At 41.1% G+C, this 26235-nt stretch overlaps 1 protein-coding gene across 1 annotated transcript in view; it reads right to left on the minus strand.

Annotated features, from left to right (window-relative positions):
• The window catches only part of KNL1 (kinetochore scaffold 1), a 48464-nt gene that overhangs the window by 1509 nt on the left and 20720 nt on the right, over positions 1-26235 (minus strand). Inside the window, exons 11-24 of the mRNA XM_020795768.3 lie at positions 25489-25627; positions 22191-22258; positions 21589-21687; positions 17813-17928; positions 16157-16247; positions 14818-14934; positions 13177-13264; positions 12995-13078; positions 12469-12508; positions 12268-12369; positions 11336-11436; positions 5213-5269; positions 3554-3663; positions 2410-2528 (exon numbers count right to left, since the gene is read on the minus strand). Coding sequence (XP_020651427.3) covers positions 2410-2528; positions 3554-3663; positions 5213-5269; positions 11336-11436; positions 12268-12369; positions 12469-12508; positions 12995-13078; positions 13177-13264; positions 14818-14934; positions 16157-16247; positions 17813-17928; positions 21589-21687; positions 22191-22258; positions 25489-25627 — 1331 coding nt within the window. The remainder of the gene's footprint in view (positions 1-2409; positions 2529-3553; positions 3664-5212; positions 5270-11335; positions 11437-12267; positions 12370-12468; positions 12509-12994; positions 13079-13176; positions 13265-14817; positions 14935-16156; positions 16248-17812; positions 17929-21588; positions 21688-22190; positions 22259-25488; positions 25628-26235) is intronic.

The raw sequence follows: 26235 nt of genomic DNA on the forward strand, positions 1-26235 counted from the left end.
TTAGAAGCCCCTCCTCCCTGATTGCCCCTGTCTCCAGAGAGATTGTGAATGCATTCAGCCTAGGAGCTCTTTTAGGGAGAAACGCATGATGCCCTTCCTTGTTCTCTTTCAGATACTAGGAAATCTCATCCTATTTTGACAGTCTTATAGCTTTGTTTGTCTTTAGCTGTGAAGATATATTTTGATTTGTTTTTGCTTTTCTATTGCATTTTTGTTGGGCTGCTGCATTTTGAAATTCTAGACCAAAGATCTACTCTGGGCAGCATTACAAATTTAAAAACAGTTAAACCAATAAACATGCTCTATAAATCCAAGATGGTAAAATGCGAATTTAAGATACAGCAGGAGGGAAAGCCTGCCCAAATAGCCAGGTCTTGACCTTGCTTCTGAAGACATCCAGAGTGGGAGCCAGGCAGATATCCATGGGCAAGTTGTTCCAGAGGTGAGGGGCCACTGTTGAGAAGGACCGGTTCCTCATTCTTTCCTTCTGGATCTCCCTCAGCGTTAGGCCCCTCAGCCACCCGGCCTGGCTGGAATGAGTGACTCTGCAGGAACTGGGTGGGAGGAGACGCTCTGCCAGATATCAAGGTCCTAAACCATTTAGGGCTTTGTATGTCATCGTTAGGACTTTGAAATCATCATGGAAACGAATGGGCAGGCAGTGCAAGGCGGCCAGCGTGGGGGAAATAGGTTGGTACCTTTTCACCCCTGTAAGAAGTCTGGCCACCGCATTCTGCACCTTCTGTAAGTTTCTGTGTCAGTCTCAAAGGCAGCTCCACGTAGAGTGCATTACAGTAGTCTAACCTTGAGACTAGGAGTGCATGGACCAAAGTGGTGAGCCCGCCCCCAATCAAGATACAGTCAACCCTCGACTTACGAACTTAATCCTTTCCTGAAAGTCCGTTTGTAAATTGAAAAGTTCATAAGTCAAAAGCAAACTTCCCATAGGAATGCAATGAAATTTAATTAAGCATTTCTATGGGGAAAAAATTAAAACAAAGTCACTCACCAGGTACTGGTAAGTGAGCCCGGCTCCTCAAAGTGCCTTGGTAGCAGCCATTTTGTGCTCTTCTCTGCTCCCACCCCCCTCAGCTGATCGACACTGGGTCTCATCTCCACGCATTTTTTTCTGTTCGTAACTCGAATAAAGTTCACAAGTCGAGTCCATTTGCCCTAGTAGAGCGGTTCATAAGTCAAAATGTTCGTATCTAGAGCCGTTCGTAAGTCGAGGGTTGATTGGGAGGGAGGCAGCTGGGCAAGCTGCAAAAGATGGAAGTGTGTGGAATGGACCACTGACGCCACCTGGGTTTCCATTGTGAGCACTGGGTCCAGATGTACACCCAAACTGCGAACCTCACTCTTGGTGGTAAGAGTTACCCCCCCCCCCAAAAAAGAGAGGGAGTTTCCCAAACCATTAATGTCTGGGGCACCCACCCTCAGGACCTCTGTCTTGCCTGGGTTCAGCCTCAGTCCATTCTCCTGCATCCATTGCTGAACAGCCTCCAGGCAGCCTTCAAGGGACGAAACAGTATCCACTGTTGTTGGAAAAAAGATGTAGAGCTGAGTATCATCAGTTTACTGATGACACGAAGCTCTACATCCCCTGACGACCCCTCCTAGCTGCCTCAGCACTGGAGATAATCAAGCCCTGCGGAACTGAGGCTCCACAGGGCTGGAGAAACTCTCTCTAATGTGCACTTTCTGGGGACGGTCCTCCAAGAAGGATCGGAGCCAGGCAAGCACCAGACCACCGATTCCCAACTCAGAGAGCCTCCCCCGGAGGATACTGTGGTCAACTTTATCAAAGGCAGCTGAGATGTCGAGGAGGACCAGCAAAGACATTTTGCCCTGTTGGCCTCCCTCAGTAGGTCATCAAACAGAGTGACCAATGCAGTTTCCGTGCTACAGCTTGAAGCCCGAATGGAACCGATCCAGGGCATAGGATCCAGAATCCTATTGGATGTTTACATAAGGCTTGTGGAACTTGACACAGAATATTGTGACTAAATGATAAGGTCATGGGGAACATCACAGTCACAGTCGGGCTGCTTTGGGTCCCTTGTTGGAAGAAATGTGGCGTATAAAACTACTACTACTAATAATGTGTACAGATGTGCAACTGAGACATGCCCTCACATCTTGTGAATTATGTAGGGCAAATTACAGAAACTGTACACAAAAATCAGTTGTATTCTGGACAATATATGTTTTTGTTCCTCCCCACCTTGAATACTAATTGGAGCAAATGGCCATTAAAACAAACAAATAAACATTACCGAGGTGAGATATGCCAGAATGTTGTGCTCAACTAGTAGTGCATATATAGAAAGGAAAGCAAATACACCTACTACAATTCTTAACTTTTACACTGACATCAGTACATTTTATAGTATTTAATTAGGCACTTACTTTGTATCATTCAGTTCAGTCTTCAGCAAATAATATTTTCCACCCCATCTTTTCAAAAACTCGATCTCATCTTCCAAAAATTGACAGCGACTCACCACAAGAGAGACATCATGTAGCATCTGGTTAGAGAGTCAGAACAATTATCTGTAGCCAACTGACAATATTCTAAAGGGCAGTCATAAAATCATACCCTACTTGTGACATTCAAGGCAGACACAGAAAGTATTACGATAATTAGAAATATGGTAAGAAAAGCAAAGAGTACAGATTTCCAACGAACAGCAGTTCTCCAAAATACAAGGAGGAATGAAACCCTTACTGTTTGTTTTATTTATACATCACACCTTCATAGTTTTCAATGTCAGCTGTATGAAGCTAGCATTTAAAGTAGTTATTTTGAGATTACTAATGTGTGAACTATTGCTAATAGGCTTTTCTTATTCAGGTGGAAGAAGTTTGATTTTTAAAATAAATTAAGTTTTTTCTGGTTAACATCTGGAAGAGCTCTAGGTTAAAAAAAACAATAAGTCTCTGCATGCCCCACTTGGCCAAGATGATGGGATGCCATGAAATGCTCGGAAACTTCTAACTGCTCAAAAGCTGGAAGATATCCAACTGACACCATGGAGGTCCCATGGATAGCCTGATCTGAACAGGGGAGAGAATAAAAGCAGAGAGGAACAATTAAAGACTGAGACGGGAATAATCTGACTCCCGTTGGTTTGTAATGGGGAGAAGTGGTCCATGGAATTCATTCTAGATGTCTTTTCCACTGTACTGTTGCAGTAAGATATGGTCTGGAGTAACAGAAGTAAAAGATTCAGAAGAGTGACACCAAAATATACTCTCCATTCTTTTTTTATAAGAAAGAAGAAAAAATGGATATTTATCTTCCATTCCATGGAACAGGACAGAAAAAAAGCTAACATAGTTATAATAGCTATATTATAGGCATATGACATGTAATAGGTTTGGACATGGTGAAAGAGTCTCTCTGCCTTACTCCACTGATGTAAATCTTAAACTGACAGAGGGGAACTAGCGACATTCTGTTCAGGGTTTGGATGTTTTTGTCATACTTTATTTTTTCCACTGTGCGGACCAAATTGTATGCTTTCTTTTGATAGTGTATTTTGTTAGTTACCTGAGAAAGATGAGGTACTGTTAAGCATTTCTCTTGCCATGAACCTTGACTGTTAATGAACTGGAAAATGAGTCTATGCACAAGTTTTGCTGAAGGCAAAGCTTTTGCTTCTGTAAAAAACAAAGCAACAAATTAAAAGGACTTAAATTATATTCAAGACATTTCATTTTATGCTTTCAAATTCTAATAAGGTGGTAGCTTTACAACTACAAGCATGTTGGAGCCTGTTTCTGGGCAATGCTATTTTCAGACTGCCAATCATGTGACTGAGTTACACCTTCAAACAAAAATTCCTGGCATGCATAAAATTAAAAGGAAGCAAGCTCTAGCCAATCCCTCTAATGGAGGGATATAAATTTTCTATGATATGTAGAAACATTCAACTAACATGAGGCTACACCTGCAGTTTGACAGTAGCAACGTTACCCTCTTTTGTAAGTGGTAGGTCCAGTCAGGAACATGTGTGATCTAAGTGAAGAGCATTGTTTCAGTTCAATTACATATGCCTGACTAAGCCAAATCCTGTCTTGTTCCAAATATTGTTTTCAAAACAGACTGAAGTAAAGCCAGACATCCAGATTAAATGATAATATCACTTATCTCCTCCAGGTTTCACTTAATCTTTCATGAGGGTTCTGTTACTCTTTACAATAATGCAGGGTGGATAAAAGTCAATTTTTAAAGAAATTAAATTGATTTAAATCATGATTTAAATAATTTTTTTAATCTAAATTTTCAAATTTAAATCTTAATTTAAATCAATTTAATTCAAATCAAATCTACCCTGCAATGATATAGAAGCCTGAAACCATGGTGTCACATTTAGAAAGTACTGTAAAAATCTGCAAAGGGCATGCTGCCATCAAGGCACAATAGGGAATACAGAAACAGTCTTAACTTGAGGTTCTTTCTGCTCATATTGAACAAAGGCATCAGCATCATGAAATGGTTATTCAGTGTAAATTTCTTCCTTATCTCCTCCAGTTGAGGAGTGTATACAAGGTGGCAAGAAATGTACCGGTATTTTAAAAACAACAGCTAAATGCTACGTATCTTTCTGGACTTCTAAGGATTCTTACTACAGAGAAGGGCAGGGAGAAATCCTCCAACTTTCTAGTAAACATGATCAGATCCAGCCAGTGCAGGCCAGAATCTCCATTACTATGACCAGAAATAAACACAGTGGAGAGTTCAATATCCCCTACTCATTGGAAAATGACAAATTAAGATAGGATGACAGTGTTGCCTACATCATCCAAGGTGAGAGACATGGGCCATTAAGGTAAGCTGGTGTCAAGTGTAGTGAGGTTATGAAACCTCATCTGACAAATATCACTTTAGATTGTTTAGTATATACTTGTATACATGCTTTAATGTATTGATTACTTGGTTTGCATAAACTCCTTTGCTTTAAAAGGTGCATGCTTCATGTTAGTAGTTTTATTGTTCATTAAATGCTTTTCCTTCAAAAACCAAAAAAAACCCCAAAAAACCACCAGAAGCATTCATATGAGCTAATTAAATACAGAAAATAAAAAAATATTCCCACTATATTGCTTTTTATATTTTCTCAAAGTCTACTAATATAGTTCACATGAGTTAGAAAACACACAGATCTCCTTTCAGGAAAAGGATCCGCAAAACATTTCAAATCCTTACCGTCCAAGAGTGATTCAAAGTTCACACTAACAATCTTACTGCTGAAAATGGCATCACCTACGAAAAAGCAAATGTAGCATGAAGTGTTTCTTTCCACTGAAACAGTCAGTTTGTGTCTGCCCCACTTCAGAGTGTGGGTCAGTGACTACATGTTCCTCCATACCAAATCCGTCATCTGTTCACAAATGGAACCATGAATGTCCCGAAAGAAGATTAGGCCCATAGTTTACATGCAGAGTTTATATGTGTAAGGATTTACAGTGGTGCCTCGCTTGAAGAGGATAATCATTTCCAGCAAAATCGCTGCAGAACGAAATCGTTGTCAAGCGAAAGTAAAAAAAAACCAATTGAAATGCATTGAAAACTGATTCAATGCATTCCAATGGGTGAAATACCTCAGCGTCCAGTGAAGATCCTCCATAGGGCGGCCATTTTCCAGTGCCTGTAAAGCAAAAAAGCCTTCCTAAACACAGCGGGGAGCCATTTTGAAACAGCGGGCGGCCATTTTGAAACCCGATGATCAGCTGTTTTGATCATCGTAAAGCAAAAAATCGGTTCCCGAAGCAGGGAACCGATCACTGTCAAGCGATTTTTTCCTATTAAAACATCGTTTTGCGATCGCTATAGCAATCGCCATATACTTATCGTTAAGCGATTTTCTCTTCTAACGAGGCAATCATCAAGCGGGGCACCACTGTATTTTTTAATGGAAGACAATTAAGTTATGCAATCCACTATTTATAATCTGGACTGAGAGAGCCTGGTCATGTATGTATCCCTTTGTTTGTTTGAATTTATTTATTTATGTCATGGGTTCCTCAGGGCTCAATACTGTCCCCCATGCTGTTTAACATCTACATGAAACCACTGGAAAAGGTCATCAGGAGGTTTGGGCCGAGTAGTCAGCAATATGATGATGACACTCAGCTCTACCTCCCGTTTTCCACCAATCCAAGTGAGGCAGTTTCTGTGCTGAACTCGTGTCTGGACCTGATAATGGACTGGATGAGGGTTAATAAATTGAAACTCAATCCAGGCAAGACAGAAGTACTGTTAGTGGGTGCTTCACTGGACAAGCTGGAGGGCCATTTTCCTGCCCTGAATCGGGTTACACTCCCCCTAAGGGACAGGATCCGCAGCTTGGGGGTGCTCCTGGACCCCAGTCTAACACTGGAAGTCCAGGTGGACTCAGTGGCCAGAGGCGCCTTCCTTCAGCTGCAGAAATTATACCAGCTACGGCCCTACCCGGAAGAGCGGAGTCTCATGACAGTTACACACGCACTGGTAACATCTCGCATAGATTAATGCAATGTGCTCTATGTGGGGCTGCCTTTGAAGATGGTCCGGCGACTGCAACTGGTCCAGAATCGAGCTGCGCAACTGGTGAGTGGTGGGGCCGCTAGGGAACATATCAAGCCAATTCTGGTTAAGCTACATTGGCTACCAGTTGCTGCCTGGGCCCAATTCAAAGTGCTTGTTTTGACATAAAAAGCCCTAAATGGCTTGGGCCCTGGATACCTGAAGGACTGCCTCCTTCCATAGCTACACAGCATTTAAGATCTAGCCAGGGGGCCCTTTTGAAAGAGCCGTCCCTTAAGGAGGTAAGAGGGATGGCTTGTAAACATAGGGCCTTTTCGGCAGCTGCCCCCAGACTATGGAATGCCCTCCTGACTGAGATTCATCTGGCGCTGACACTGATGACATTTCAGCGCCAGGTCAAAACCTTCCTGTTTGAGAAGGCTTTTAATTGAAGTAATATCAGCTGTGGGTCCAATGGCAATTTTTAGAGTTTATATTTTAATTGCATTTTAATTGTTTGACTTTTTATTGTATTTTAAATGTTGTAAGCTGCCCAGAGACCTTTGGGTAGTGTGGGCGGCATATAAATTAAATAAATAAATAAATATTTTATATAGCCTTTCTAGAGTACCACACAGAAGTTTAAAAAAATTATAGTTTCATAAAATCATTATATAAAACTGTTAATATAGAAACTCTAGGATCAATAGTTGAAACAGACTCTCCTTCACATTTTAGACTAGATTAGGCATCCTTCATTCTTGAGAGACTATGGTAATGTGCTCTGAACAGAGGACTTGGAACAGCATCTAGTGTGGCTTAGAAAGCCAGTTTGAGAGTGGCAATCCCTTCCACATTGAAGACAAATACAATCTGTCCCCTGTCCACCTCTCTGATGTTGCTGGTTTTGGGACTGCCTCTTTGCCTCGGCCTGCTGGACAAGGGTCTCTTCAAAATGGGAGAGGCCATGATGCACCGCCTGTGCTTCCAGGCTGAACACTCAGATGTCACAGTTTCCTATCTGTTGAGGTCCATTCTTAAGGCCTTCAGATCCCGCTTGCAGATATCCTTATATCACAGCTGTGGTCTCCTTCTGGAGCAATTTCCCTGCACTAATTCTCCATACAGGAGATCTTTTGGAATCCGACCATCAGCCATTCTCACGACATGCCTAAGCCAATGTAGACGTTGCTGTTTCAGTAATGTATAAATGCTAAAAAATCCAGCTTGTTCTAGGACTACTCGTATTTGGAACTTTGTTCTGCCAGGTGTCCCCTCACTCGTCTAAGGCTGAAGGATTCGGCACTGCCTTTAGTTTATTGCCTTCTACGGTCCAGGCCATGGCATTGGGAGGAGAAGGCGGGAAGTTAAGAGAAAAGGGAAGCGGGAAGTCAGTGGTGGGAAAAGAACCAACAGCAGAGGATTTCTTGATGACAAAGGAAGACCTGTTTGGGTTAGGAGATATAAAGAAGGAAAAGAGGAGCTGGGGGTCAGAAGAGTGGGAAGGTCCTGAGACAGAAGATAGAGGGGAAGGTAAGTCACTGTCTCAGGGTACCAAGGGGCCCTATATACTGTATTTTTTCATGTATAAGACACCCCCACTTTTCTAACCCAAAATTAAGAAATCTAAGTGGGGCTTAACAAATGTAGGGGAAAGGGATCAAAGCCCTGCAGGATCACTTTGATCCCTGCTTACCCCTCCACTTGTTTTTGTCTCTCCTCAGCTTACTTCCGTGTATAAGACGACCCTCAATTTTTAGTCTAAAGATTTTAGACAAAAGTATAGTCTTATACAGGGAAAATACAGTATTTTTCTTTCTCCAAGAGAGACAAAGGACCACAGGGGAAGGAAGGTTCAAAGGGGAAAGGAGGATGGAGGAACTGAATTACAGTTGGGAGAGGTAGAACCTTTAGAATGAACCATGTATGTTTATCTGAGAGGGAAAGGTCCTTCAAAGAAAGTGGTGTGTCTGGATCGGATCTGATCCCCACAGGTTTGACACAGCCTGAAGGCAACTGGGCTCGACACCCCTGTTGTGGGACTATTTGTGTAGTGAGGAGTCAACCCATGCGGAAGCCTACCGATTGTGAGAGGTTTGGAATGCCCCCTCATTAAGAACTCTTTTGGGATGCTGTGGTTACAAAGGATGTGGCCTGATGCATCTATGGTTGCTGGTCCTGGTGGACCCACTGAAGTTGTTGTTCACATTACACCATTTAACATATTAAACTGTTGTCCGATATTACACTGTCTACTGTGATGCCTTTCTTTAAAGGGGAGGAACCGCCCATCTTAAAATTAGAACCCAATCACAATGGCCAGCAGCAACAAAAGGCCTAACACGCCTCTGACATTAGCAGGGCCAAGAGACGGGCCTGTGCCCAGATATCAAAGTCCAGATGTGCTTCAGGGATTTAGGCATCTGGCTGCAGAGCCAGAGGTTGGGAGTTCAATTCTCCACTGGACCTCCTTGACAAGGGCTGGACTTGATAATCCATTAGGTCCCTTCCATCTCTGCAATTCAAAGGTTATTATGATTATTAATAGTTTTACAGAGAGACTGGACCAAAGTTGCATCGGACTTCATAGGCCATATTCAACACTTGGAAAAATGTACAAAACTGGATCAGAAACCAGTGAGACTATTTTAACAGGAGAGTAATTGATGAACTGTACTCAGAAACAAATCAGTAGGCTGCTGAAGGATTGTTCTAATACGGTTCCATGGGCAGGCACTCACAAACATCCTCATAGCTACACTTCAGAGCTGCTCAGACTCTTTAAAGCCAGCTCCATGTAAAAGACATTACAATAATTCAAACAAAATATAATGAAGGTATTGGTGGTCTGGACCAACTTCCCCATGAACTGGCATGGTTGGCATATATGTGGAGCTTCGCCAAAGCCACTCCTAGACACAGGCCATCCAGCCATCAAGTGTAAGATCAATTTTTTGTTGTTGTTTAGTCATTAAGTCATGTTCAACTCTTTGTGGCCCCATGGACCAAAGCACACCAGGCCCTCCTGTCTTCCACTGCCTCCCGGAGTAGGGTCAAATTCATGTTGGTAGCTTCGATGACCCTGTCCAACCATCTCATCCTTTGTCTCCTTCTCCTCTTGCCTTCACACTTTCCCAACATCAGAGTCTTTTCCAGGGAGTCTTCTCATGAGATGGACAAAGTATTGAAGCCTCAGCTTCAGGATCTGTCCTTCCAGTGAGCACTCATGGTATGATCAATTACAGCAGCGGTCCCCAACCTTTTTGGGACCGCAGACTGGCTGAGCCTGAGAAAGGCGCCTCCCTACAGGTGTGTGTACGCTCTCGGAAGCATGCGTGAAGCGGTAGGGGAGCGCCTGCCTGAACGCTCCCCCACCCCGTTTGCACATGTACAGGGGTGCCTGCACACCCTGGGCGCCTGTGTGAAGGGGTGGGGGAATGCTCACAATGGCACTGGTACGTGCGCAAAGCAGCTGTGGGGAGTGGAGTGCATGCGGGGGAGAGCCAGAGGTCTTTGTGGTCCAGTCCAGCTCAGGCCATGGACTGGCACCGGGCCACGGACCGGGGGTTTACGACCTATGAATTACAGGATCCCAGATTGCAAACATGATTTTTCAAGAAGAGTACTACCTCATTCAAAGATTAAATTCCTGTCCTAGAGCACCTTGTTCTGCAGCAGTACCTCATTGTCTTGCCCTCAACTTCTTAGTACTCATTCAGCCCATTTCTAACTGATTCAAATCAAGATTACACAAAAAAGGGGGAAACTTTCATATTAGTGGCAATGCACTTTAGATTTCTAGACACTCTCTTTTAATGAATATATAAAGATATTTATTAACACGAGGAACAGGACTACAAGATGCCACTAACCGACCAAAACACTGCAGAAAAGTACCTCTCAATATCACCTTCTGGAACAGGCCTCAGAAGAGTGTTGGTTTCTCACAAACCCATTATTAGGCAGTCTAGAGTGCTTAATTTAATTGATGTCTATTACAATCATGAGGGATGCATCTCACCAGCCCTGTGCAGTTCCAACTGCAAATCACCTATTAAGTCATTTCACTCCATAAACTAGTGTGAAACCAGATCGAAATGGGTGTAACCAATTTCACCCAAGACTTCCTAGAGGTTATGTGCCAATACACGAGCCTTCGTTTACTTGGTAGCCTCCAACTAATTCTCATCAGTCGAGAAGTGCAGTATCATGGGAGTTGTAATCAAAATGATCTGAACGGCACTAGGTTGGGGGAAGCTACATCCTCAAATAATTTTCCAATAGCAAATTTGAGACAACCAGAAATTATCCAACAGAGAGGGATCCAAAGTTGTTTTTAATCAGGAAAGATATCACAATAGCTGTCTTAAGATTCAATGGGTATAGGACATCCTTACAGGTGGCATCAGTTACTCACTTAACCAATCTTTCTCTGCCTGCTTTAATCAGACAGATGGACTTGGAGCAAGAATGCAAGAGATTAATCTTAGACTATCTTGAAGGGTATCCATCACAGCAGTCACTTAATAAAAGTGAAGACCGAATGCCTTTTCTGTCTGTATACATGTTATGCAAGTACAGATGTGGTGCTGTAAAATTTTCCAATGTTTGCAATTTAGTTTTTTTCCTCCCATGAATTGAACTACTAAATCTGGCATGGTGTTTCTACGGCTTAGAAACATATGATACATTATGAGTTTCCCTCTCTGGGGTCATATGGCAGAAAATATTTAAAGAAAAACATAAATTCATAACAGGTTCTTTTATATACTTCATTTGCTCTTTATACTATTATAAAGTTCCTTCTCTTTTTTCACAACTTACCTAGAGGGCATGCAAGCCCAACAGTGAGCTCAACAGAATCATAAAGGAAAGTGAAAACTGCCTGATTATCATTCCATTCTTTTATTACCCATTCAGAGAAGCTATAAAAAGAAGAAAGGACATTACAGGATACAAAACATTCATCAAATGACACTGACATGAACACCAACACCTGTTATAATATTCTTCCTCATCTCCTACCATGCTGCCTTATCCTAAAACAAATCCCCAGGGGGCGGGGCGGGGGGAGGCATTTTCTGCTATTATGCACCATGATGTAAAATAATGGTACTCCAAGAATAATTTTTCAATAGGAAGATGTATTGTTCCTGCAGCCTTTATAACTCCAGAAGTCTCTAAGCCGAAATCTGGTAAGCTGCCACTATGTTATTGATTTGAATAACATTTTGCAGACCCTAAAGGAATAAGACTCTGTAGCAAAATGATTCTACACCACCAGAATATTGTCACCCTAACATCCTGAAATTCCAGAACATTGTGAACTCCAAATATTATAGGCACCAAAAAAAATGTGTTATAGAATTTACAAACATGGCTGGCTTCATGTTTACATACTGTAACGTAAACAAGTTCATTATAACAAACAGTTCAACTGTCAGGAAACATTATTGCTCAGTGACCTTGCTGTTTGGGAGAGCTAGCTAATTGTTTTGGAATGACTATAATAAACTATTGTTCAAGCCTCAATTTTAAAAGTACTTTGATTTTCAGGGCTGTTTTCCCATACTCCCCTTAATTATTTTAATACTCTATACATACAAAATCTCAAACTTTGATAACACTCTAAATTTATTCCTGACAGAGATTAATCTCTAGAATTTCACTAATCTTAGCAAAACAGGAACAAGAGATGTTATCATGAAACTGTATGTCATATCAAAATAAGATCCTCTTTATTAAAATTCACTTACTTGTATTTCTCTACCAGCTCCTGAGAATTTTTTATATCTTTCTGGATATGGCATATCTCAGAAGCTATTTGTTTCTTTTTATCTTTGAGATTTGATTGGGTTCTATAGGGATACAAGCAAATAAGTACAACAAATGAGCAAATTATTGTAAATTGATTCACAGCAATCACCCCCGCCTGAAAATTTCATGCTAATTATTACCTTTGAAAAGTTTCATCTTGGGCTCTGAGATTTTCCAGCTCTAAAAATTGGAGAAGTATACATTAAGATTCTAGAAGGAGATTACAATCATAGATGTTTATACTATCTGATTATGGAGGTATGGTCCCAACAACCAATTCAATTCCTCTCTAATGGCCAACTTGTATTCTGTGAAATTATTATATAAAAATAATTAGTTTACGGCCTAGTGAATCTTACATATGAGGCAAAATACTTGTTTTTTGAATATTTTGTTACAGCATGTAATAAAGCACACATGCACTGAGAAGATGCAAGCAACCACAGAAACATCCAATGATATGCAAGCAAACATCTGTTCACACCACAGGACTTCCCCTCCCATCCCCAACTGCCAAATCAGTTCTGGAAGATGTTTTTAAGCAATGCTAAGACACATGAAGGAGCCTCTGGTTTATTCCTAAAGACATCAGGCACTGTACACATACCCCACCAGTCTTAGCATTCACAGCTTTCTACCTCATTAAGCTCAAAAGAGTCTCATTACCTCTTTCAGCATTTCTTAGTTTGGACTCATATTCTGACATGGCATTGTAGGCATTCAGGTCACAATCTTCTATCAAAGCAATTTCTAAAATGCAAGTGGAAAGGAGAGTTTCAAATAAAGATTGCCACTTTAAATTAGCTCCAGCAGAAAATCAAGTTGTCATAAACTCTTTGAGGCTGTACCTGTCTCCAGAGCAACAAGGCAGCTATCTGTTTCTTTCAAAAGCTCATCTATTTTACCTAGTCTTGATTGTAGCTTTTCCCACTGAAACTTAAAAGGAAAAAAAAATGGCTATTTAGAACACACTTTTGTTCATTAAGTCAATCTGTATATGATCATATAGATGTATTTGATCTTAGCAATCTCTTATTAATATTTGCTTGCTAACTACACAATAACATTAGTTTTTCTTAAGTGTTGTTCTATTATATCTATATCCAGCTATTATACACAGTTACCAATAGCTTTGTATTCAATGGTCTGCACAGCAGTTACCAAATGCTCCTAGATCATTACTGTGACTACAAATGAAACCACACACACACACACACACACACACACACACAAAAGACTAAAAACAAACCAGAGTAGCTATGCATTTTTAAAAAAAGATGCTAAATTACTTTTATGACAGGATTACTGAAGTAGATTCAGTGGTTGTAGTGCAGATTTGATACAAGAGACCTAGGTTCACAGAAGAACTCCGCTCACGATGAAATCTTGATTAATAAGCCTAGCCTATCTCCTCTACTACAGTGGTGCCTCGCATAACGAGCGCACCATTTAACGACGAATCCACATAGCGATCTATTTTTTTAGATCGCTAATGTGACCGCATTGCAATGTTTTAATGGGTAAAACATCGCACTGCGATGATCAGTAAGCGTTTCGCTTACCGATCTTTGCATTGCGATGTTCCTAGAACAGCTGATCAGCGGTTCCAAAATGGCCACCGGATGCCCAAAATGGCCACCGCAAATGTTTTCGCGCCCTGCCCTCGCTTACCGAGGGCGCGAAAATGGCGGCGCTATGGAGGAACTTCACTGAACGGTGAGTTTGGGCCCCATAGGAACGCATTAAACAAAGTTTAATGCTTTAGGTAAAGGTTCCCCTTGACAGTTTGTCCAGTTGTGTCCGACTCTAGGGGGCGGTGCTCATCTCCGTTTCCAACCCATAGAGCTAGCGTTTGTCTGAAGACAATCTTCTGTAGTCACGTGGCCAGCGCGACTACACGGAACGCCGTTACTTTCCCACCGTGGTGATACCTATTTTTTGCATTTTGCATGCTTTCGAACCACTAAGTTGGCAGGAGCTGGGACAAGCGACGGGGGCTCACTCCATCACATGGATTCAATTTTACGACTGCAGGTCTTGTGATCTTGCAGCACAGAGGCTTCTGCGGTTTAACTCGCAGTACCACCATGTCCCACTTTTTTCACTTTAGTCTTTCTTATAAACAGATGAAAAAAAAAACCCCAAATGGCCAAAATATGTTTCAAGTACATGTAAAGAGGGCAGGATGGGTAGGTATCCATCTCTCAGTGCACTGGCTTATTTTCTATATTATTTGATAGATCCAAATATGTAGCAGTAGCAAAACTGAAGACTTAAAGTAAAATAATGAAGCTACCCTTCAGCAAGCCACAGCCTAACCTATCTAGGCTTACTGAGGGAAGAACAGGACTGTTCCATATATACTATCTGGAGCTCACTGGAAAAAGCTAGAATAAAAACAACAAATAAATATGTTTTTTCCTGTATATGGCCAATTATTATCAGATTGCCAACCGATTACCTCACACTAGTAATATCAAATGATTTACCTGTGCGTTCTGCACCAACTTGGCATATAATTTTGCTTTTCTTCTATGAGCAAGAACTTTACTCTTCTTGGTGAAACAGGATTTCATTTTGTTCAATTCTGCTCCAAAGCCTTTCAGCTGCAGTGGAAGAACATAACAGCAGCATGAGAGCACGTTCATAAGACTAGAAAAGAGACCCCATTGATAACTTAGTAGCAGCACACTACAGTGTAGTTGCATCTCCACTCATAGTGGATCCTTCTGCCCAAATAACAGGGCTCCCTTTCTTCCCTCTTAGCTTCCGATACTGCACTGTCCCCCATTCAGCAGGGTCCCCCAGCCCAGGTTTAACGTTCTAAAATCAGAAATGGCATGTGCCTATGAATGCAACTTTCTGAAGGATTCTGTGCAAATCTAAAGTGTAGTTTACAGGTTGCTGTGAAAAAAGCCCTCATCACAGCAAGTTCATGAAAAGCCTCGTTCTCTCAGACAATGTTCTTATTACTTAAAATATAAACAATATATTTAGAAAAAGTAAGCCTAATTGGCAAGGTTCCCACTAAGCTTGGCACACACATGCATGACTCCTCTTCCCTCCATGCAGCTCTCTTTCTCCGTGCAGCAATCGCGAGGTTCAGGTCATGATGGAATCCAGTGCGTGGGGTGTCGAGTTGTGCGCGCATGTAGGGGTGAAGCCACAAGAAAGAGAGGTGGACCCCCACCCCCTGGGGCTGAAAATAAGAGGTACGTTGCTAATTGGTACTCCCAGTGTATGTCTGTAATGAACTGTCATGCTTATACCACAAACAGCTTAAGCAAACTATACCACATTCAACACGTACCATTCAGTATATAGATTTGTTACAGGTGTTAATTTTTTTTTCTCCCCCCCAAATTAAATCGGACCTGTTGCAGTTTATTATGTTGGTATGGACAGTCAATTCATTATGTCTATTTCCAGGCTGACTGATATTCTTCCACTAAAGAATTCCCTCTTTTGCTATGTTTACTTCTCTTCATCTATAGCCAAATGATGGACAACTCATTCTGTATTACTGACATCAGAAAACTCCGGCTACTTCTGAACACCAAATGGACCAAACTCTTCATTTTTTGCATTACATCAAGCTTATTTTGGTAAAGGTGCTCAGCTGTGTATGTATGTTTGGTTTTTTGTTTCTTTTAGAAAATTAACTAAGCCAAAGGAACAGACCTTTGTTCTAAAAATAGCAAGTACATAAGGGCAGTTAATGCACAAAGAGCAACAGAAGGATAAACAAACACAGAAAAAGCAATGTAAAAACTGCAACATTGAAGCACTAATGTAATGACTACATTAGTGCAAAATAGCTGTCCATACCTCTTCATCAGAACAGGTTCTCATTACTTCCCATAGACTTTTATGGACATTCACCAGAAGTTTATCTTGGTCAACTGCATGTGACTTTAATCTGAAATATCATTAAGTATAGTATTAGTAAGTATATTTTCTTCAGGAGTTTCTAGAATCTAATCTGAAATAAGATCTTCCCCCCTCCACTGTTTTGTTTCTTCTAAGAAAAATTAATTTTACTATGTGCACGAATAGTTCTACTCTGACTGTGCTCACTTTAGCACAGTAACACACAACTCCAGTAGGCACAATTAAATCAATGGAACTTACAGTTAACTTGCTAAATCAACAATTGAATGAATCTACTCTAGTACAATTTACTACACTAAGCAACAGAATTTTGGCCAATGTGTTATTTGCATAAATTATCTGAACTCTTAAAAGAAAAAAATGTGTTTAAGGGGTGTGGTGATCACCCTGCTCTTGCTCATGTAGGAGGTTATCTGCATACACCAATGGGAGCTGTTGGGAGGCGGAGCCAGAGAAACTAGAAGGGAAGGGTGAGGCAGAGAAGGAGAGTTTTGTGAGTTAGTCAGTTTCAGACAGAGATGCGAGTCTGAAGTGAAAAGTTAGTCTGTGGGAGTTGGAGAGTGTGGTAGAGTGAGGAGTTAAGGGATGCAGTTGTGTGGAACTTATAGAGAGTTAAGAGTGAAACAAGTGATTACAAAACTACTGAATACAGTACTTTAAAGTCTTTAAAGAACCTGTTTAAGTGAACTGTATCCAATAAACCTGTTTTTGTTAAACTTTACAATCAGCATGGACCTCAGTCTTTTTAACTGAACATTGTTGACAGAGATCAACTGGTGGCAACATAAAGGAGGGAATGTGTTGTGGGCCTCAGGCTAGTGAAATAATCTGGAGACACACAGGGGCATGTCACAAGGGGTTCAGCCCAATTTTTCTGCAAAGTGAACACATATTATTCAACTGCACATTCAGCCTACAATTTATCCTTTATCTTTAGTTACCAAGATGTTCTTGGCTCCCGTCATCATCCAAAATACCTGTTACATCTGTCTCATTCAATTCCGCTGTTTACATGTTCAAATACCAGAGCAAATATTTCATCCAGATAAACATTTGGCATTTAAACTGGGTATAGCTGAAAGGTTTTGTCGATGGTTCAATGTGTTTTTGCATTTTAAAAAAATCTACTTTGGATTTTCATTTCTTTTTTAAAACAGAGTTTATGTTAACGAACTTAAGTGCCATTTTTCACAGAAAAGGGTATACATTTAAGAAAAATGTTTCAATTGCTCTTCCTGATTTACCACCAAGTAATACAGTGGAGGGTATTCAACTGTTTGAAATAAAATGAATAAAATTATGAGGACCCTGGTAACAAATATGGTCAAGTGCATTTATTGCATCCTGGAAGATTAAGAGAAAAGGTCAAAGACAGATACAGAAAACAGATCAGGATAACTTGCATACTCTAAACAGGGCAGAAAATCATAATATCATTCTTCATAACTGCTTGTAAAGCTGCTTATAACAATTGTCACGAAACCATATTAAAGACAGCAGCTGAATACAGTACCTATTCTATTACAATTCCTATCGTCTTTCTGTTACATATTAAAATATATTTTTATTTTGAAAAAATTGCAAGCATCTTACTCTTCTATTGTCTTGTAGAGGCCCTGACAGTCTTCCTCATAAGCCTGCAACTTTGGATGATATATGTATTGGCTAAGAATCTCATCTTCCAGGGTAGGAAGTGTGTTGACTTCATACTACAAAAAAGAAAAGCCCAATAAGGTTCTCTACATTAAGAATCTAAAATACATGATATACGTGGCAGGAAGAGTCTGAGCTTCAGTGTACCCGTCTTGTTGCAATAGTTTCAAAGAGACCAGTTGGGTTTTATTTTGCAAAGTAACTTCTTCATGACATAGCATAAGAAATAACTAAATTTGGCTCAGTCAGGTTCAGTAATGAAGATGTAGGTTGGCTGAAATGACTACACAAACTAATAGAATATTATTTATGAGTACTGAATAATCTCATTAAACATTTGGTAAAAACATTTACTTTTTGTTTACATTGATATTCTTATGTTCAAAGACACCCAGAATGGTGTACATTATAATTCAACAGCCATTACACATATAAATATGTGTAACAACCTAATAACAAAATATTTCACCAAATAAATGGTAAGAACACAATTGAAATGAACCATAAACTCAGCCAGAAGTTCTACTACATGACAATTGGTGAAATAAGAATTTCACAACATCCAAAAGTCTACTCAAACAATTCTGCCTTACGTTCTTTCCTAAATCTCTGCAGATATATCATGCTGGGGCTCACTCTAACTGAGGCAGTAACATGAAAACATCTTTCCTAATACAGTGGTGCCCCGCATAGCGAGGTTAATCCGTTCCGGATTAATCCTCGCTATGTGAAATCATCGCTAAACGGAATGTAAAAGCCCATTGGAACGCATTAAACATTGTTTAATGCGTTCTAATTGGCCCTAAACTTACCGTTCAGCGAGGTTTCCTCCATAGCAGCAGCCATTTTCGCGCCCTTGGTAAGCGAGGGGAGGGCGCGAAAACGCTGCATGTGGACATTTCGCGCGTCAGGCGGCCATTTTAGAACCGCCAAACAGCTGATCGACCGACTCTGTAGGAGGTTTGGGGGGGTCAGCAGCAAGAGGAGGAGAAGAGGGAAAGTGGGGGGGAGGACGTGCGAATGCGCGGCTTCCCTCCCTTCGCCTGCCTGCCTTGCAGCCTGCTTTCGTCCCTGGGGGCGGCAGGAGAAGGACGAGGAGGAAGAGAGGAGGAAGAGGACGCGCGAACGCGCGGCTTCCCTCCTTTCGCCTGCCTGCTTTGCAGCCTGCTTTCATCCCTGGGGGCGGCAGGAGAAGGACGAGGAGGAAGAGGGAAAGTGGGGGGGGGAGGACGCGCGAACGCGCGGCTTCCCTCCCTTCGCCTGCCTGCCTTGTAGCCTGCTTTCGTTCCTCGGGGGGGGGGCAGGAGAAGGACGAGGAGGAAGAGAGGAGGAAGAGGACGCGCGAACGCGCGGTTTCCCTCCCTTCGCCTGCCTGCCTTGCAGCCTGCTTTCGTCCCTGGGGGCGGCAAGAGAAGGACGAGGAGGAGGACGCGCGAACGCGCGGCTTCCCTCCCTTCGCCTGCCTGCCTTGCAGCCTGCCTTCCTCTTCCCGGCCAGCGCCGCCCCGCATCACTCTTGCGGCGGCGGCAGCTCCTTCCTGGCACCCTTCGGTAAGCGAGTTTTCTCCATATGGAAGGACGCTATGCCTCCGCATTAGCGATCCCGGAGAAGGGATCGCTATGCGAATTCGTCGTTATACGGTGCGCTCGGTATGCGAGGCACCACTGTATATTCAAGCTGATCAGATTTAATATAGTTGCCATCTTTAAAAGGATGTTCTGGATGACCTGAATTAGCTCAAGAACTCATATGGGTAGAAGGTATCCAGCTAGTGTGTCAGGAATGAGGTCTTTTAATGTTTCAAAAGCAATAACCAGTAACTTTAATTTAGCCTTAAAAATCACCGGTAGCCAATGTAACTGGCATCAAATACATGCCAGTAAATTCAGAAACTTCTGAATTGCCTTCACATTGAGTAAATTATACAGTGGTGCCCCATATAGCGAGGTTAATCCGTTCCGGATTAACCTTCGCTATACGAAAACATCGCTGTGCGGGGCAGGAAAACCTATTGGAACACATTAAACTTAGTTTAATGCGTTCCAATAAGTGTCTAAACTTACCCCCTCCAGCGATGTTTTCGCTCCGGCGGCCATTTTGGAGCCGCCGATCAGCTGATCGGCGGCTCCAAAATGGCCGCTGGATGACCCGAAATGGCCCCTATCAGCGTTTTCGCGCCCTCCCCTTGCTTAGCAAGGGGAGGGCGCGAAAACGCTGATAGGGGCCATTTCGGGTCATGCGGCGGCCATTTTGGAGCCGCCAATCAGCTGTTCGGCGGCTCCAAAACGGCCGCCGGAGCCCCAATCGTCGCAAAGCGAGTGCGGTGATTGGGGCTGATCCGTATAGCGATCCCCAAAAGGGGATCGCTATACGGATTTTTCGTTAAACGGTGCACTCGTTAAGCGAGGCACCACTGTAGTTGCCTAATCTTGAATTTACATTAACATGGATCAGTGTGACTATATTGGTTTCCTCCAAGTAAGAGGAATGTTTTATGACCAGGACAGAGGGGAAAACATTGACATGGCTACAGCTGCCACTTGTTCCTTCAGGAGAAACATTGGGCTTGACAAAATAGTCAAGCTCCTTAACTAGTTCATAAGGGCAATTGCCCCCACATCTACCTTTAGAGAAGTGACAGTTTTATTTATCAATTCCTGAGTAACCATGGATTCAACTTCCATTTGTTAACTTACAGCTACTTGACCATGGACTCCAGACAATGAATAAAAACTTCTATGGCCATTCCAGCTGATTAGTCAATGAAAAATATAGCTGAGTGTAATCAGCATATTGATGGTATATAACACCAAAACTATAAATAAGAAGACTCCCTGGAAAAGACCCTGTTAGGAAAGTGTGAAGGCAAGAGGAGAAGGGGATGACAGAGGATGATATGGTTGGACAGGGTCACCAAAGCTACTAACATGAATTTGACCAAACCCCTGGAGGCAGTGGAAAACAGGACGGCCTGGTGTGCTCTGGTCCATGGGGTCACGAAGAGTCGGACACGACTTAATGACTAAACAACATAAATGATCTGACAATAGACTCGTTTTAATTTTACAAAGAGTTTTCAAGGTCCACATGTATAATAAAAAGAAAAAACAGCAGCAACATAAGGCAAGGCAAGAACTGAGGAAATCACACTAAGATAAAACAGTTAAGTAACTGATCAATTAAATATTTTGTCAGATATCTACATGAGAATTTGGAGGGAACTGCACATGAACATGAGTGCTTATTTAGCTGAAAAACAGGTCCCATATTTCACAAAAATAAGAAGTTAGAAAAGTTCCCTTTTCTAAGTGAACGTATCTGCTGGATTAGTTTAGCACTGGTACTAAGACCAAGCCTTGGGGAGTTCCACACAATACCCAAGGGCTGATAATTAGTTTTCCACAAAAACTTTCTAGGTCTTCTTGCAGAGGAAAAACAAATACCACTAGACCCAGATCTTTCTCTATTCTCCTCAACAATATACCATGATCCAGTGTACCAAAAGCTGCTTAAGATCTAATACCATCAGCAGGGATGAATCATCAAATTTATTTACAAACTGAGGCAACAGCTATTTTAAATTTTGCCAGCAAACAGTTGGATGGTGAAAAAGAAGATGACTATTCAGTGGAAGCTACCATTACCACATAGTTGAGATAATGGGCGAATGAGTACTCTATGTTATTAAACTTAAATTTGAAAGCTTATACACTTACTTTGAATGGGAGCTGACTCTGGCGAGGTTTTTGTATCAGAACATGGACTTCAAGAAGTGTGAAAAATTCACGGACTGTTATAGTACCTTCCTGCAGTTTCTGAAAGTAGAATCCAAGCATAACTACTTAAAATAGGCTTATAGCTTTTTAAGAACTATTTGTTTAGAACTTTTATGTTTTAAATTTAAATGATAAAAAACAATATCATAAGCAGAAATGCAAAACAAAAAGCAGACAGGAACTAAATTCATTTCTATAGGCATGGATATTCCTCCTCTCACAAGCAACTTCTGAAAGTGGATTCAGAAGGGGTCATCCCCTTCCCACTGCAGTTTCCTGTATATGCTAAAACTTGTTTAGGGGCTGGAAACCAGTCAAACAGGTTTTTAATACTGCACAGAAGTGGAGGAGAAAGGGAAGAAAGCCTCAAAGATGCTGCACTGGATTTCGCCCAAAAAGCTTATGGGAATAAAAATGTCTAAACTGTTCTTCTAAAACAGGAAATGATGCTCATTTGAACTCAAGAAGGAAGGCAAGCAGTAACTCTGACAATACACTTCTTGACAGCAAAGGGAATTAAGAAAGTTAAGCTTCTAACATACCTCCCGCAAATTTTGTTCACAAATACTGTCTAAGAGAAGCTGAGTTTCCATTTCAGTATTCCGCTGAACTGAGAAGAAAACATAAATCTGCTGAACAAGTAAATTGTGTTTCACACTTAAACAAAATATCCACAACAGATCAATGCCAAGTAAAAACTATTCGATCCGCCAAGTGCTTTAAAAAAACCTTTGCTTTTCATTTCTTAAACATATCACAGACAAAATCTCTAACCTTTGTATTTCTGGTCCTGGCAATCCTGTAATCACTGAGATATTAACAAGGAGGAAATATATATATATATGAATTCATAGCACAGAAAGTTATAAACATATGAACAATATAGACAGTGAAGTTTTTGTTCTCTAAAAACTAAACACATCCAATATTTATTAAGAAGATGCAGGGCAAGCACAGGGAACAGAAGGTCACTTGTCTGTAACTGTGTTTCTTTGAGTATTCATTCTGTGCACTCACATGTCTAGGTTAGAGCACCTGCATGGTACACCACTGGAATCTTCCTATAATCTGCATATCCAGTGCTTTCTTCTTCTCCCTAGCCTACTATACATGCCCCCCTTCTCACTTTCCAAGTTGTCCACTATCACCAGGAAAAACTGTGACTAATGGGGAGATGGGAGAGAGCACTCAAAGAAACACAGTTTCAATTAAGTAACCTGTCTTCCTTTTTCATGGTCTTTTGTGATTCATGCAACTTGGTTGATTAGCAAGCACCTATGCTGGAAGATGGGAATCATGGTGTCACAGAAGATGAAATAGCTCTGTCAAAAGAAGCGTCTCTCTGAGCACAGAGATCCAGCTTATAATATTTAACAAATATCATAGGCTGAGGCCAGAGAGCAGATTTACAGATATAATGCAATGGTATACCTTTCAAGGCAAAAAAAAAAGTTACCTCTGCCCCATGCCTATAGAAATGACTCTAAGGCTTGCCAGGCTATGGAGCTTTATCAATGTCATAAGCCAATTGAATCAAATTAGCCACTCATTTAGTTACCGTAATCTCTGAGATGAGACAAGAAGACCTTTATGAGGTCCCTCATAGCAAACAAAGAGATACTTACTCTGCCTGAATTATTTTGTTCTAGATACATAAAACACCAATGCTGTTCTAATATCTAGGTCAGGGGTCTCCAAATTTTTTACCCTGAGGATCACACCAGATGCTTTCAAGATCTTAGAAGGCTGAAGGAACAGGCATGTACATGCCCTACCCACCTCCACAGGTGCCTGGACGCATGCATGCACCACCCCCTTGCATGCACGAGGTTAAAGGAATGGGCCAGATAAAATGGATGTGACCCACTGGCTGTACTTTGGAGACCCCTTATCTAGGACATGCAATGATCTCTCTAATTGTAACCATAGATCTTGGTAAAAAGATGTAACACTATTGGTTGTGAAGAATGGAACAGTATTACTATCTTAGGAAGAAACAATGTATGGAAATAACATGACCATGTCCTTGTTAAACTGAATATATGGCACATCAGACCTTAGGGCACACAATTCACTGGCTGGCATTATTGCAACAAAGAAAGGAGCCTTCATAAGAAGTCTTAAATCTGTAGTAGCAAGGGCTCAAATGGAGAATGCATAAGTCTTGAAACATCAAAGATAGTCCACAGCATTGCTGGCAGCTTAGTTTCAGGAAAGGCATTCATCAAACCCTTAAGAAAGTTTTTAATACCCTGTTTCCCTGAAAATAAGCCCTAGTATGCTTTTTCAGGATGCTTATAAGCCCTACCCAAAACATAAGCCCTAGTTAAGTGAAACCCTGCCCTCCACAACTGTGCAGCATTGTGCAGCAACCAGAAAATGAGATGACTGTAAAATAAAACATCCCTGAAAATAAGCCCTAATGCATTTTGGAGCAAAAATCCTCTCTTATTTTCGGGGAAACACAGCAGGGTGTGCAAAACATTTGAAAGAGGGATGATTTATTGGCTGATTGAACACGATAGCCAATAAAATAGATCTTCAAGAACATTGTTGAAAGACCAGATTCCTTCAGATGTAGTAGAAATAACATCACCACATTCAAAGAAACAGGTATTGTCTCAGCCATTTAGATTTATAAAGTTGCCTTATAATATAGAAGACTTTCTAGCACATGAAAGTACAGTCAACCTTCAATTTACGAACTTAATCCATTCCGGAAGGACGTTCGTAAGTCGAAAGGTTCGTAAGTCGAATCAGCATTTCCCATAGGAATGCATTGAAAACCAATTAATCCATTCTGGCTGGTTTTGATTCTTAGGTCGAGGGGCGGTTTGTAAGTCGAAGCTAATGCAAAGCCGGTTAATCCGTTCCTACCACTAGGGGCAGAATTTTTCCCCTTTTAACCTAAGATTACTTAGGTTAAAAAAAGAGGAAAGAAAAGAGTTCGTAACTTGAAGCAAAGTTCACAAGTCGAGGCAATAATTTCCTATCAGAGTCAGAATGTTTGTAACTAGGACTGTTCGTAAGTCGAGGGTTGACTGTATATTTCTTATACCCGACAAATATTCCAAGCAGTCAACTTCAGATTTTGAATGTCTGGGTGGAGAATCCTATTTTGGTAGGTTAATAAGCCCTTTTCAATTGGGAACTGAAAATTATCCTTGGCTGCTAGAAGAAGGGAGGCAAACCAAGGTTTCCATGGCCACCATGTGGTCAATAGTATTATATCAACTTGCCCAATTTTTACTAATGGCCCATGTATCAATGGGATTGGAGGGAACATATACAGCAGGAGTCTGTGCCAACACATCTCCAAAAGAATTAAGGCCTCTCCCTGCCCAAGAGCAGGGACTGTCCAATGGCTTTCAATGGAGAAAACAAAAAATCACCAAAAATTAAGGACGCCTCAGAACAACACCAAATTAAGTCTGCATAGGTTTCAGGAGGTGGGCTAACGATTGCAAGCATTTAAAATACTTTTCAAACAGTTTAAGGCACTTTTACAGGAGCGAAAAGGGACTTCGCAAACCCATTCAAATGCATTAAGTCGGCTTCAATGCATTTCAATTGCGGAACTGTGTTTCCCTCAACGATGTTTCCTATGGGGATTTTCGCTTAAGGACTGCAATCCGTTCCAATTGGAACAGATTAACCGGTTTTCAATGCATTCCTATGGGAAATGGTGTTTCACAGAACGATGTTTCACAGAACGTTTTTTTTTTTTTGGAACCAATTAACATCGTTGTGCGAGGCACCACTGTATACACAGTATTACAGAGCTCCTTTATCTACTGGGTTAGTTGAACTGAAAATAATTAGGTTAGAAAGGATACTTACTGCTGAAGTCTGCATCAGCCTTAACTGAACCTAAAGAGCTGCTGTTGCTGCTTTCTGTCTTCTCCAGTGACATTTCTGGAACATTTTTACCCTTAAAGGTTTTTGCTTGTTTATGAGTTACCATAGCGCTCACATGGGACTGAAAATAAAACAGTAATTATTCAATATATATTTGATAAGCAAGACCTAGCAAAGTATTTCTTAAACTTTGCTGTGTATCAACAGAAATTATTAGATTATCTATGATAGCATATTATGCAGAAGGCTGTTAAATTCTCAGGAAGCTTGTTAGAAGAATAAGGGATTGCAGCCTATCTGAATGTAAGTCTCAACAAATTCAGTGGGACTTTTGAGTAGTTGTGAGACACAGAAATATGCAGCATATTCTATTTATAATTAATTTTTACAATAGAATTTACACAGAAGGTTTAAATACAACTGCCCAGTTATATTGGTCAACCTAAAGTGTCATAAACCTTAATCTGAAAAATAAGTGTAGCGTTCTCCTTTTATTAGATCTATGGTTCTTGTATTATGTAATGGTTTATGAATATTCATATCGCTGAGAGGCAGAGTCAGAGGGGAGATTAAGTGAGATTGAGTCAGTTAGAGAGAAATGTAAGAGAATCAGGCAGGAGAGAAAAGCCAGACAGTGTAATAGAGTGTGTAGTTTGGGAAATTTAGATGTGATTAGCTACTGAAGTTATTTATGAATCTCTGTAATCAATAAACCAAAGTTTAATTTAA

The sequence above is a fragment of the Pogona vitticeps genome, chromosome 1 (genome assembly GCF_051106095.1).
Source record: "Pogona vitticeps strain Pit_001003342236 chromosome 1, PviZW2.1, whole genome shotgun sequence".
Taxonomy (NCBI): Eukaryota; Metazoa; Chordata; class Lepidosauria; order Squamata; family Agamidae; genus Pogona; species Pogona vitticeps.